At 48.2% G+C, this 13,700-nt stretch overlaps 4 protein-coding genes and 1 pseudogene across 4 annotated transcripts, besides 1 other annotated feature; 4 read left to right on the top strand and 1 right to left on the bottom strand.

The window, feature by feature from the left end:
• Positions 1-157: 157 nt before the first annotated feature.
• TbgDal_VII6950 (hypothetical protein, conserved) lies at positions 158-1,915 on the top strand (the record flags this gene model as incomplete). The annotated part of the gene is made up of 1 exon (XM_011776782.1): positions 158-1,915. One exon carries the CDS (start codon positions 158-160, stop codon positions 1,913-1,915), a length of 1,758 nt encoding a protein of 585 aa, XP_011775084.1.
• A 474-nt stretch (positions 1,916-2,389) lies between these two features.
• Positions 2,390-2,770, top strand: TbgDal_VII6960 (hypothetical protein, unlikely; the record flags this gene model as incomplete). The annotated part of the gene is made up of 1 exon (XM_011776783.1): positions 2,390-2,770. The coding sequence occupies one exon, from the start codon at positions 2,390-2,392 to the stop codon at positions 2,768-2,770; it is 381 nt and encodes a 126-aa protein (XP_011775085.1).
• Positions 2,771-3,140: 370 nt separating this feature from the next.
• Positions 3,141-4,937, top strand: TbgDal_VII6970 (hypothetical protein, conserved; the record flags this gene model as incomplete). The annotated part of the gene is made up of 1 exon (XM_011776784.1): positions 3,141-4,937. One exon carries the CDS (start codon positions 3,141-3,143, stop codon positions 4,935-4,937), a length of 1,797 nt encoding a protein of 598 aa, XP_011775086.1.
• A 5,722-nt stretch (positions 4,938-10,659) lies between these two features.
• On the bottom strand, positions 10,660-11,124 carry TbgDal_VII6990 (annotated as a pseudogene).
• Positions 10,660-11,124: a sequence feature.
• Positions 11,125-11,538: 414 nt separating this feature from the next.
• On the top strand, positions 11,539-11,886 carry TbgDal_VII6995 (hypothetical protein, unlikely; the record flags this gene model as incomplete). Its single annotated transcript, XM_011776785.1, has 1 exon — positions 11,539-11,886. One exon carries the CDS (start codon positions 11,539-11,541, stop codon positions 11,884-11,886), a length of 348 nt encoding a protein of 115 aa, XP_011775087.1.
• Between the last annotated feature and the right edge of the window lie 1,814 nt (positions 11,887-13,700).

The following is a 13,700-nucleotide window of genomic DNA, read 5'->3' on the forward strand; positions in this document are numbered from 1 at the left end:
TTATTTTCATTTGCAACCTACGTTATTATCCCCTCACATCCTCAAAGCTTTCAAATACATAAGATAAACACATTTATAAGAGCAACCACCATCACCACAGCACACTGGGCGAAACATCAGGAGGAATACAACTGAGCGTACTGTACAAAACATTGCCATGAGCGCACCCGTCGACAACGTCGTGGTGGAGCGGCTCTCTACAGCCAACCAAAAACCCATCAACGAGCCCCGCCGCTTTTCGCTGTTGGTCCTTGGCGCCTTTTGTTCCATGTGTACGTCCTTTCTCTATGCCTTCAATCTCGTATCTGGAGCAATGCAAGCGCGCTACAACCTCACACAGCGAGATCTCTCCACCATCACTACTGTTGGTATCGCAGTTGGATATTTCTTGCTGCCCTACAGCTTCATCTATGACTATCTGGGGCCGAGACCCATATTTATGCTCTCAGTAACGGTGTTCTGCCTGGGTACGTTGCTTCTCGCACTGACATTCCAAGAAGTGATTGAAGGATCTGTTGTGAGACTCAGTGTCTACAATGGTCTCATGACATTGGGATGTATGTTGTTTGACTTAGGCGGTGTGGTGACAGTACTCAGCGTGTTTCCATCCAACCGTGGTGCCATTGTGGCTATCATGAAGAGCTTTGCAGGACTTGGTTCCGCAATCCTAGGTAGCATTCAGTTGGCCTTCTTCAGTGACAGGCCAGATATATATTTCTTTTCTATCATGTCGTTTGCCCTAACGGTTGGTATCCTCGGCATTGTATTCATGCGTCTGCCACCATTCCATTTGACGGGCTATCAGGAAAAGCACCTTGATGAAGAAGAGAAGGCACAGAGGCTTGCGCGCAAGGGTGTGTACCTGAAGCAGAAGGCACCCATGTGGCGTTTCATCTATGGTTTCGTCCTTCTCATCATCCTCATTTTCTTCCTCCCCCTGCAGGGAGCGCTCGTAGCGTATCTCAAACTCGGAAGCAACTTCAAGGTGGGGTTTGCTGTGACAGTTATTGTGTTGACCGCAATATTCCCTTTTATGGCATTCCCACTTACTACCTTCGACGGAAAACGCCCACATGACGATTCTGATGGTGAGGTGGATGATAGAGAGGAAATGAGTGAAGAGCCCTTCCCTGTGGAAGATAAGGTAGTTGAGACTGATGTCGACTATATTGCTCCACAGTTCCAGGAAACATTTTTCGAGAGCCTGAAAACAGCACGGTTATGGTGCCTACTGTGGTCAATTTTCTGTTGCGTTGGTGCCGAGTTTGTCATCATTTTTAATGCCCGATTTGTATACACGGCACTTGCGGGTGAGGTCCCCGACGACGCGCTAAACACCCTCCTTACTGTTCTAAATGGTGTGGGTAGTGCTGTAGGACGACTTTGTATGAGTTACTTCGAAATCTGGTCGCAGAAGCGCCGTGCTGAAGATCGCGTCCCCATCACCATTGCGCTGTTTATCCCTTCGGTTTGTATCATCACCATGTTGACACTCTTCCTCACTCTCCCGAAGGCTGCATTACCTTTACCATACTTCATCGCAGCAACAGCCAACGGCTTTATGGCCACAACCATCGCCCTCGTCGCCCGCACAATATTCGCCAAGGATCCTGCAAAGCATTATGATTTCTGCTTTCTTGGTTCAATGCTTTCAGCCATCTTCCTTAATCGTCTACTGTACGGTGAGTGGTACACGCAACAAGCCGATAAGTTGGGTCAGGATGTTTGCACCGAGCGTGTTTGTGTGGTGATGCCGCTTGCATTCTTACTTGGTTTATCTTTCTTGGCATTCATCACCAGCACCTACGTGCATCTGCAGTACCGAAATCTTTGTTTGAAGGCCCTTGAAGAACGTCGGCGCATCAGAGAAGGCGAAGAGGCATTAAATGATGAGTCACTGTCCCACACAGAATAGGCTGCCGATGTCAGTTTGGCCTTTGGTAAGTAAATTATGTGCTTTGCTTTGATTTATAACATTCATAAGGTTTGTAAAAGTGCTGGTCAGCTAAATTTTCTTTACACCAATTTTACATTGTGAGCCCTTCCCTTAATATTTTTCCTTCACAATTCCATCCCATCATTTTCGTTGTTTTGTGTTAACATCTGCCTGTGACTCATCAGGTAAATACTGATCTTTTCCCCTTTTGGTTAACTTTTATTATTATTTTTTAATGTGTTCGTCCATATTTGTGGTCTTATGATAATGCGTACGACAATATAAGCCGCTGATATGAGTGAGGGAACGTTATGCAGCGTACTCGGTAGACTCCAAGTACTGTAATTTACTTCCCTTTCAAGTGGTTCGTACGAATAATTTGTGTCACGGCATCTTATTCATTTTTGTTTTCAGATATTAATAATTCCACGAGTATCTTTCTGCCGCTCTGTAATGCTCTTTTGTTTTCTCTTAATAAGCTGTTGGTTGTCATTTTCGTTTACGTACCTAAATATATATATATATATATATATATATGTATACTCATGTGTACCTATTTTACACTATAATGAAAAATGCAACGGTGTGACATATATCACACATAGCCAACAAAACATTTTCGGCACATATAACCTCTTTAAAGAGAATAAAACATTTAAAAATAAATCCACGAAGACTATATGCGGGGACCCTACGGCGCACCAGCGTAACTACAGTATTGACAATATATTATCAACTGCCACTCTTCACCCGCGGAAACACCATGTAATCCTTTTCTTCTTGCGGTGGGAGAGAGGAGAGTGCAGAACAACACAGGCACCCCAACACCGTTGATCCGTAGTGCTACCTATCTCGTCTTCATATCTTTACTGCTTGTTATAATTTTGTCTTTTTTACCTTTTTTTTTTCGGCTGCGCTGTCACGGTTTTATAAATGTCCATTGCAAAATAGTTGCTCTCAAGACACACATCAATAGCATTATATCCGCCCAACACCTCTTCTTTCATTCTCCCAAAACTTAATGCTTTCATTTCTCCCTTTTTGACTTATTGAACCTTTGAACAATACCACAGACTAACAGCAATAAACAAGCACACAGTCACGTAAAGGAACCTAACATTTTAGGGAAACAAAAATTATCTGGCAGCACACTGGGTGAAACATCGGGAGGAATACAACTGAGCGTACTGTACAAAACATTGCCATGAGCGCACCCGTCGACAACGTCGTGGTGGAGCGGCTCTCTACAGCCAACCAAAAACCCATCAACGAGCCCCGCCGTTTCGCCACTTTGGTTCTCGGCGTCTTTTGTTGTATGTGCACATCCTTCATGTATGCCTTCAATCTTATATCTGGAGCAATGCAGGAACGTTACGACCTCACACAGCGAGATCTCTCCACCATCACTACTGTTGGTATTGTAGTTGGATATTTCTTGCTGCCTTATGGTTTCATCTATGACTATCTGGGGCCGAGACCTGTATTTGTAATATCAATGACAGTTTTCTGCCTGGGTACGTTGCTTCTCGCACTGACATTCCAAGAAGTGATTGAAGGATCTGTTGTGAGACTCAGTGTCTACAATGGTCTCATGGTGTTGGGATGTATGTTGTTTGATTTGGGTGCCGTGGTAACAGTACTCAGCGTGTTTCCATCCAACCGTGGTGCCGTGATGGCCACCATGAAGACTACTACCGGACTTGGTTCCGCAATCCTCGGTTGTATTCGACTAGCTTTCTTGAGTCGGAATACCTCTGCTTACTTCTACTTCCTCATGTCGTTTGCCTTCGCCGCTGGCATCTTGGCTATTGCATTTCTGCGCCTGCCACCATTCCATTTGACGGGCTATCAGGAAAAGCACCTTGATGAAGAAGAGAAGGCACAGCTTCGCGTGACGAAGGGTGTGTACCTGAAGCAGAAGGCACCCATGTGGCGTTTCATCTATGGTTTCGCCATTCTCGTAACCCTCATTGTGTTCCTCCCCCTGCAGGGATCACTGTCCGCCTATCTCAAACTCGGAAGCAACTTCAAGGTGGGGTTTGCACTCGTTGTTATCGCGTTGATCGTAATATTCCCTTTTATGGCATTCCCACTTACTACCTTCGACGGCAAACGCCCACATGACGATTCTGACAGCAAAGCCAAAGAACACGTTGGAGCGGGTGATGAAATTTCCGCGGCGGAAGATAAGGTAGTTGAGACTGATGTCGACTATATTGCTCCACAGTTCCAGGAAACATTTATCGAAGGATTGAAAACCGCACGGTTATGGTGCCTACTGTGGTCAGTTTTCTGTTGCGTCGGTGTGCACTATGTTGTCATCTACAATGCTCGTTTCATCTACACGGCACTGACCGGTGAGGCCCCTGAAGACGCGCTAAACACCCTCCTTACTGTTCTAAATGGTGTGGGTAGTGCTGTAGGACGACTTTGTATGAGTTACTTCGAAATCTGGTCGCAGAAGCGCCGTGCTGAAGATCGCGTCCCCATCACCATTGCGCTGTTTATCCCTTCGGTTTGTATCATCACCATGTTGACACTCTTCCTCACTCTCCCGAAGGCTGCATTACCTTTACCATACTTCATCGCGGCGTTCTCAAATGGTTTCACAGCGGCGATTATTGCATTGGTAACGCGCACAATATTCGCCAAGGATCCTGCAAAGCATTACAACTTCTGCTATCTCGCCTCCGTGCTCTCAGCCATCTTCCTTAATCGTCTACTGTACGGTGAGTGGTACACGCAACAAGCCGATAAGTTGGGTCAGGATGTTTGCACCGAGCGTGTTTGTGTGGTGATGCCGCTTGCATTTATGTTAGGTCTCGCCTTCCCAGCATTTGCTACTAGCACCTACTTGCATCTGCAGTACCGCCGCCTTTGCATGCTTGCGCTTGACGAGCGTCGTCGCATCCGGGAGGAGGAGCGTGTGCTAAATGAGTTGCCTTCTAACCCTATAGAGCCGACGGGGAATGCCGGTGAACCTGTGCATCAACTCAAGTGAGTATGGAAGTTACTCGATTTTAAGCTGTGAGGTAATTAAAAAAAACGTGTTTATTTGTTTTTTTTTTTTGCGTGTACAAAACGCCTTTAGTGTCTTGTAATATCTTGTATCTCTTAATTATGCTAATATACTAAAAACCGTATTTCTTGTTCTTACCCACTGCGGGAAGTGGACACTTGGATTAACAGTATCATAAGACAGAACTCTCTTTTTGATCCATGGTAAACTTCCCGCTACATTCTCTCATTTTCTCCGGGTGTGTTTGTAGGGATTTTTTTATAATTTTATTCCCTATTTTTTTTTTCTTACCTTTGGTGGCAAAGTGAGCGTCAAATTATTTATTCAACCGTGTTTTAATGTATTTTTGCATATGGGTTTACCCAGCGTGAGATGTCCAGCAGCAGGCAGGCACATACACACGCAGCAAATAGTGGTTTCACTGCTGTTTATCTTCTGTTGGGTTTAAAAAACTCGCAATCTGAGCACCTTTCTGTTCGAGGGCTGACGATATTACTCCCCTGCTTCGGAGCTAAGGTTTCTTTGGCAGGTTGTCTTTCGCCCGCCCTCCTAAATTGTGTTGTCTTTTTGGGAAAACGGCAATAACTTTCAGATACCTTTATTATTTATTTGTGTGTGACCCTCCCTGCCTCGTTGTGTGCGCAGGTGGGATGCCACCACTCGTCACTTCCGACTTAACTCCTCTGCATAATACAGAAAAAGCTATTGATCTTTCCTTACATTTTCTCGTGTTGGAAGGTTTGTTGTTCATGCGTTCTTTTTTGCCGCTGAGTGATGGTTGCTTTAGCAAAGCCTTTGTGGACCAAAACGTAGTTTCCAAAAAGTAATGGATCGATGCTGATTTGGGTTGTCTGCTCTTATGTTATGTTGTTGCGTGTAAGGTCCATATTGAGGAGGCCTGAGGCTTACTGAGAAACACTTTTTGAGCTTAAATCACTTCAAATGTGGCGGCGTTGACTGCAGTGTACGGTGGTGTTCTGTTTTAAGACAAGGCAATTGAGAAGGAATGATGAAATATCTTCGAAAGACCCAATCTCTCGCGTGGGGCACGCATGGAGAAACGCATTATTATTACTTTTTTTTGACCTGACACAGCATATTGTACAACCCCTTTCCGCACCCCTACTGAGGAACAACACCATGCGATTGCCCAGCACCGCCTCATGTTTATTTCCCGCTCATCAGATCCGCCCTCAACACTGAAGGATTTTGAAGTTAAGGTAGGCGGCAGGTGAATGGTTGACAGCAGGATGTTCCTGGCACCACTCTTCCTTTCTGGTGTATGCTTTACAACATCTCCTTGTCGGAACAAGTCCGGCAGCCACGCACTTTTAAGTTAAGGTGGCACATCAGCGAGTCACCCGTACACTCACCAATTTTGATCCGTTATTCCACAGAAGGATGTTAACCTTGATCGTGGCAAGCTTCGAAAACAACCCCTTTTCTATCCATAATCGTATGTAGGTGTTGTCGTCATGCAACTCGGCTGACCCTCTCTTTCCGACTCGGAACCAAAGAAAAGAACACCCATCTTCTGTAAAAATACATTTGTCTCCGCGCCCGAAAATTAACTGCTACCACTTTTTCCATGTGAGGGAGAAAAGTTACCACTCACTACATTGTTACAGTTACTCAGTAAAATCACAAGAATCAAAGTACAACAAAATAAACCCACATAATAGAAAATATTAGAATTAAGCTTCCAATATTACCGCCACTCGCCCACACTCATGTCGTTATGGCGTGTTACGTTTTTGTTAGGGTATGTTGTGTCGTTTTGTTTATTTATTTAGTGGTTTTGTGGGTGACGGCAAAGTGGCGTGTGTACGGTAATATGTAGGAGTGACGGTGAGTGTTTTTGACTTTTGCTTACACTTTATGAACTATTCTATCCGTTGCTATGCATAGTTGCGCGTGTTTTTGTTTAGCAAGCGAATTTGCGGGACAAGTTGCTTTACTTCACGTTGGGTGGATGTGGCTAGTGCGTGAATATCGCTCACTGTGGGTTCTCTGTGCCCTGTGCGCGTCACGTGCACCACCTGCGCCTGATACAGCCCCTGCGGGTGACCAAGTTTTCCTTATTTCTTACTCTATTCTTCTGCTCTTCTTTTCGCTTCGTGACGCGGCCCATTCACGTTGTAATTCTTCTGACTACTTGCTGTGGGAAAGAAAGGGGATAGGTGCCTAAGGGACCAGCTGGCAACGAAACCGTCTTGATCTTTGCCAAAATCTCCGCAGCAGCATGTGTGCCATACTGAGGGCTCAGCCCTTCACCACGCTCTAAACCTGAGGCGGTGGGGTAGCACCCCCCGCAGGTTCTCCCTTTTGGCCTTCGTCTGGCGGTGTTTCCCTACGCAGTCATTTTATATTTCTGCCCCTTTCGAAAGTCCCACGCAAGCCTCACCACTTTGACCAGGGAACCGGTTTCCGTGTGTCCCCACCCTTTTCATCCCCCTCACAAAAGACCCTTTGATTCCAACAGCAAATCTCTTGTTCGAACTCAACGGCAGCCATGGGCCCACCTCCAAACCGACCTTACGAAAGCAGGTCGCGACTAAGGCATCTTCTCCCCGCACAGCGGTGGGCCACAGAGACGGCCCATGTCTCACTACCTGCCGCTTGGAAAGCAATGACGTCCAGTATTTCCCGATGTTTCAGAGCGCCTCGAAGAGATGCCCTTAGCTTCAAATCCCTCTGGAGTAGAGGGCAGGGGACACAAATGTCGTCGTCGGTCCTTGACCCGCGAGCCTCGGGCGATCGCTTGGTTGTATTTTTTAGCGTTTGCGCGGCCAATTCGCAGTCGTTCCGCTCTCGCTGCCCCCTTGCGCTCCGGCTTTGTTATCTTTTCAACTTTTCTTTCCCCACGAAAATAATGGGCGAACCCGGGCACGCGCTGATATTATTGCGCGTTCCTCTATATTTCGATTCCGTTTTCGGATTGCGTCCATACTTATTCGGTGAGTTTTACCATGCCGCAACACCGGAGGGGAGGGGCTCTTACTCCGAGCGTATCACTGGATTGTTAACTCTCCTCGTCCCAAATTCGGGGGCGGGGGTGCTGTGAATGCCTCGCGGGGCGTCAGTACGTTTGGTTCATCCCTTTCTAGCTTCTGACCTTATTCTCGTAATCTCACCGTCTGCGCTCACTACTACTCTTGCTGGGGGAGCGCTCTGGAGCCGTCTGCGGTGTTTGGGGATTCCATTGTAGAACTGCGAAAGGATAATTTACCCCATTTCGGTGCATTGCGTCTTTGGTGCCGGTCCAACGCCACCGAAAAGACTTCTCCCCCGCACGCTCGTACTAATCCGGCCTCGATGCCGGTGTGTTCTTCGCGCACCCTCCTCGTGGCACCCGCCCAAACATCCACGGTTCAAGCCAATTGTGCCTGTCGGAGGTCGCTTCCTTCGCCCGAAATTTGATCCTCTATCTCATCTCCTCCCCCCCTCTCAATATCGCGGTGGGAAAACATAGATTACCTCGAAATTGCCACACTTCTTTTGACACGTGAGCACCACCCTCTATATACAACCTAAAAGCCCATCCTCCGTTCTAGTTCGGCCCGCCATATGGGAAAGCGATGGTGGCATGAGCCCTAAATACCCCTACCTTCTTCTACGACAAGGGGCTTGTCCTCTATTTCCCGTAGCGTACTCAACTCCATTTCTGTAGGCACCGCCCCTACGCGATGGACACAAGCTATTATTCCGGCGCTCACTTGCTTCTATATTTTTCCGTATTTTCGAAGATTATCATTTCTGCGCCAGAGAAGGTGCGTGACCCCACATGGCCATCTCTCCAAACCTGGTAATCTGATTTCCTTACTTCCACCTTTTTCAATACGTGAGACTTCTTCCTTTTGTCTAGCGCATTCCCCTTGGACCTTTTCAGGGAAGGGACATTTATGTGCACACCAGTGGTCGATGTCACTCCCAATTTTTGTTGTGGGAGGATGACGCCCAACAACCCCAAACAGCTGGTATTATTCATTCGGTTGGCCAACCCGCTATCAAGGCATTTGCGGGCTTTTTCAATGAGCGTGCTTAAAGACGTAAAACAAGAAAGCGCATGACCCTGCGGCCACAGGCAATGAACGACAAACCGGATGATCGAAACTACGTCTACTATTATAGTCCCCACTATGTCAAGAATCTTCCGCTAACATTTTGGAAGCGATATGCGATAGGAGGAGGGGGGGGCGTCAATTCACTTCATTTCCGTTTGGAACTTAACGAAAAGCCGCAGGTCAACTTTGGTTTTTGCGACAAAGAAGGAAAACGGAATGTCTTCACAAGACCCCGATGGGTTACGTCGAACCCCTGAAACAATGCAGATTCGCGCAATAATTGAGGACCCAAGGGGTGGTTCCGGTTTGGGAAAACAGAATCACCACAAGTGTGTGAAATTAAAACGCCGGCATCGCCTTTAACCATCATATACCAACAGAGTTGGTGATGCGTTTGCTACCTGAGGGGGGGGGGACAACTCGGCACCACGCATAGAGAAGTGGACGTTCGGACCCCATACGCTTTTTTGTGGAACCACCTAGAGCCCAGAGAGGGAGGGGTGCCAAAACGTCCGGGGAGTCGCGGATGAAACTATGGATGAAATTGGAAACCAACGGAAGGACTCTACGAGAAGTAACGGCCGAGAAGCCGTAGCACCTTTGGTCCAAAGCGCCTGAGCGGCCGCCACTCTGGGCACTAATTGGCAAAAAATCGTACACATGATCGAACTAATACGGGGCGAAGCAGCCTTCCCGTAGAGGGACAGTTCGCGAGATTATGAAACCGAACTGAACAACAACACGTGGAAAAGAATAAAGCGACGTCTCACATTCCGCTTACAAACGAAACTGTACGACCGCTGTCCCCAATACCCTCTTATGCCATCCGAAGGGGTGTTTCAACTGTGGTTTTGGGAGAAAGAGTGGTCAACGCCCGTATCCCGCAAATCTGTAGCACTCAAAGCGGGTGTTGCCCGCCCGAATCCCAATGAACAGGTAGTTTCAGTCTCAGCTGCGGAAGCTGAGGCCAGCCTCCCTTTTTTGAGTTCCTGGGTGCAAGGAACTTTTTCATTTATTTTTGTTCTACCTTAATCGCAGCGTCCGGCGTTTTTTGATGTCTCCCAGCCACCCTGGCAGTGGGTTGAGGCCTTTCTGGCAAGGACTTTCTTGTGGGTTGGATATCCTTTTGTAACTTGGGGAAGGGGGTGAGGTCTTATTTTTTACCGGCTTTTCAGTTCCATCGTACCGACTGTTGATATGCGTGCACGCCTGTTGGCGTCATTCTTTCCAGGGCTCTTTGCGTGGGCCTTCCTCTTAGTTTTGTTCTTTGCATACCGGAGACCGCGACTGGAAGTTTGTTGCATCAACCTGGCTGCGTCTAGCACTTCTTTCCGTAACCGTTGGAGACCTAGCGTTTTCCCGGCATCCGCACGTGCAGCGATCACCTGGGTTAGTTCTGTCCAAGATTACTGACCTGTGTCATTGAAATTTATGCTCTTCCTTGTGATGGCGCGTCGGAACGTGTCTGAATCGTTCAACTACGTGGTTCATGCAAATTTTGTCGTTAGTGGGCGGTGAAGCCATCCCTTTGCCTCATCAAATGTTTATTATACGTATCCGAATTAGACCTGAATGTGATAAGGATTTAGTTCATATACTATTCTCAGGCCATATAAAAGAGGAAGCCAAAGTATTCCTGCTCATATTCCTTCCGCGGACAACTTTTTCTCTGTTACTAATATCTCCGGCTGGCCTGTCACTTGTGTCTGCCCAACGGGGGTCGTAAATTTCTCCACATTAGCGGACAACGTGTCGGTGAATGGCATCCTTAACCGTCCCCTTCCGAATTCACGAAGCTGTTTCTTTATTAGCAACATTGGTATAACATCCTTTGGCGTAGTGGCATCATCCCCGGAGGGGGAATGACCGATGTTCGGGTATTGCTCTACGTGTGACGTTGCTCTACGACGTTCACGCGCAAATGGTTCGAACGTGTTGGTATTACCTTGCGTCGCTGCGTCCATCCGTGGCATTTGCTTTTCGGTCATAAGTTTGTTGACTTAAATCTTCATTCGCCTCTGGTAGCCGACCATTTGTTGGTTGTTCATTGGAAGTTTTCCTGCCGTCATGTCTGTGATATAAAATTCTGACTTATCATTGTTCATTCCCCATCCTTTTTCCCAGTGGGTGGCTAAGGTTGTGAACTCGGTGTTTTATTCCTCTCCGTAATAGCTGTTGGCGAGACCATCCAACTGAACTGGTGTTATCGATCTGTCCTGCCATGTGTTCTGGCCCAGCTGCGGTGCGCATGGTTGCTGTACGGGCTACTGTGGGGGAAGCTCTAGGGCCAGCCAATTGACGAGTTTCGTCGAGGCTGGGTGCCCTTTTGTGCCTCAAATATTTCGGGTTGTGTGCTTTTCATTTCCCCGTTTGAAATGGCAAATGAGAACCGCCGGAGGCGACACAGTCGCCGGAGCCCCACTGACTGTAACTGGAAAAGGGGCGTTCAAAAAACGCGAAACCTAGGGCTGTTGGGCAACTGCTAGCCGCAAGTTTGGTGGAGCACTGCCCGACGCCAAATGCCAAAGGGGAAAACTTTGCGGATGTGCGAGCCCCAAGCCATACCTGCGGCCACCAAATGCTCGTTTGGACAAATTCAACGGAAGGATGGTGCTCCAATTAAACAATTTGGGCGTCATCCTCCCACAACAAAAATTGGGAGTGACATCGACCACTGGTGTGCACATAAATGTCCCTTCCCTGAAAAGGTCCAAGGGGAATGCGCTAGACAAAAGGAAGAAGTCTCACGTATTGAAAAAGGTGGAAGTAAGGAAATCAGATTACCAGGTTTGGAGAGATGGCCATGTGGGGTCACGCACCTTCTCTGGCGCAGAAATGATAATCTTCGAAAATACGGAAAAATATAGAAGCAAGTGAGCGCCGGAATAATAGCTTGTGTCCATCGCGTAGGGGCGGTGCCTACAGAAATGGAGTTGAGTACGCTACGGGAAATAGAGGACAAGCCCCTTGTCGTAGAAGAAGGTAGGGGTATTTAGGGCTCATGCCACCATCGCTTTCCCATATGGCGGGCCGAACTAGAACGGAGGATGGGCTTTTAGGTTGTATATAGAGGGTGGTGCTCACGTGTCAAAAGAAGTGTGGCAATTTCGAGGTAATCTATGTTTTCCCACCGCGATTTGAGAGGGGGGGAGGAGATGAGATAGAGGATCAAATTTCGGGCGAAGGAAGCGACCTCCGACAGGCACAATTGGCTTGAACCGTGGATGTTTGGGCGGGTGCCACGAGGAGGGTGCGCGAAGAACACACCGGCATCGAGGCCGGATTAGTACGAGCGTGCGGGGAAGTCTTTTCGGTGGCGTTGGACCGGCACCAAAGACGCAATGCACCGAAATGGGGTAAATTATCCTTTCGCAGTTCTACAATGGAATCCCCAAACACCGCAGACGGCTCCAGAGCGCTCCCCCAGCAAGAGTAGTAGTGAGCGCAGACGGTGAGATTACGAGAATAAGGTCAGAAGCTAGAAAGGGATGAACCAAACGTACTGACGCCCCGCGAGGCATTCACAGCACCCCCGCCCCCGAATTTGGGACGAGGAGAGTTAACAATCCAGTGATACGCTCGGAGTAAGAGCCCCTCCCCTCCGGTGTTGCGGCATGGTAAAACTCACCGAATAAGTATGGACGCAATCCGAAAACGGAATCGAAATATAGAGGAACGCGCAATAATATCAGCGCGTGCCCGGGTTCGCCCATTATTTTCGTGGGGAAAGAAAAGTTGAAAAGATAACAAAGCCGGAGCGCAAGGGGGCAGCGAGAGCGGAACGACTGCGAATTGGCCGCGCAAACGCTAAAAAATACAACCAAGCGATCGCCCGAGGCTCGCGGGTCAAGGACCGACGACGACATTTGTGTCCCCTGCCCTCTACTCCAGAGGGATTGAAGCTAAGGGCATCTCTTCGAGGCGCTCTGAAACATCGGGAAATACTGGACGTCATTGCTTTNCAAGCGGCAGGTAGTGAGACATGGGCCGTCTCTGTGGCCCACCGCTGTGCGGGGAGAAGATGCCTTAGTCGCGACCTGCTTTCGTAAGGTCGGTTTGGAGGTGGGCCCATGGCTGCCGTTGAGTTCGAACAAGAGATTTGCTGTTGGAATCAAAGGGTCTTTTGTGAGGGGGATGAAAAGGGTGGGGACACACGGAAACCGGTTCCCTGGTCAAAGTGGTGAGGCTTGCGTGGGACTTTCGAAAGGGGCAGAAATATAAAATGACTGCGTAGGGAAACACCGCCAGACGAAGGCCAAAAGGGAGAACCTGCGGGGGGTGCTACCCCACCGCCTCAGGTTTAGAGCGTGGTGAAGGGCTGAGCCCTCAGTATGGCACACATGCTGCTGCGGAGATTTTGGCAAAGATCAAGACGGTTTCGTTGCCAGCTGGTCCCTTAGGCACCTATCCCCTTTCTTTCCCACAGCAAGTAGTCAGAAGAATTACAACGTGAATGGGCCGCGTCACGAAGCGAAAAGAAGAGCAGAAGAATAGAGTAAGAAATAAGGAAAACTTGGTCACCCGCAGGGGCTGTATCAGGCGCAGGTGGTGCACGTGACGCGCACAGGGCACAGAGAACCCACAGTGAGCGATATTCACGCACTAGCCACATCCACCCAACGTGAAGTAAAGCAACTTGTCCCGCAAATTCGCTTGCTAAACAAAAACACGCGCAACTATG

The sequence above is a fragment of the Trypanosoma brucei genome, chromosome 7 (genome assembly GCF_000210295.1).
Source record: "Trypanosoma brucei gambiense DAL972 chromosome 7, complete sequence".
Lineage (NCBI taxonomy): Eukaryota > Euglenozoa > Kinetoplastea > Trypanosomatida > Trypanosomatidae > Trypanosoma > Trypanosoma brucei.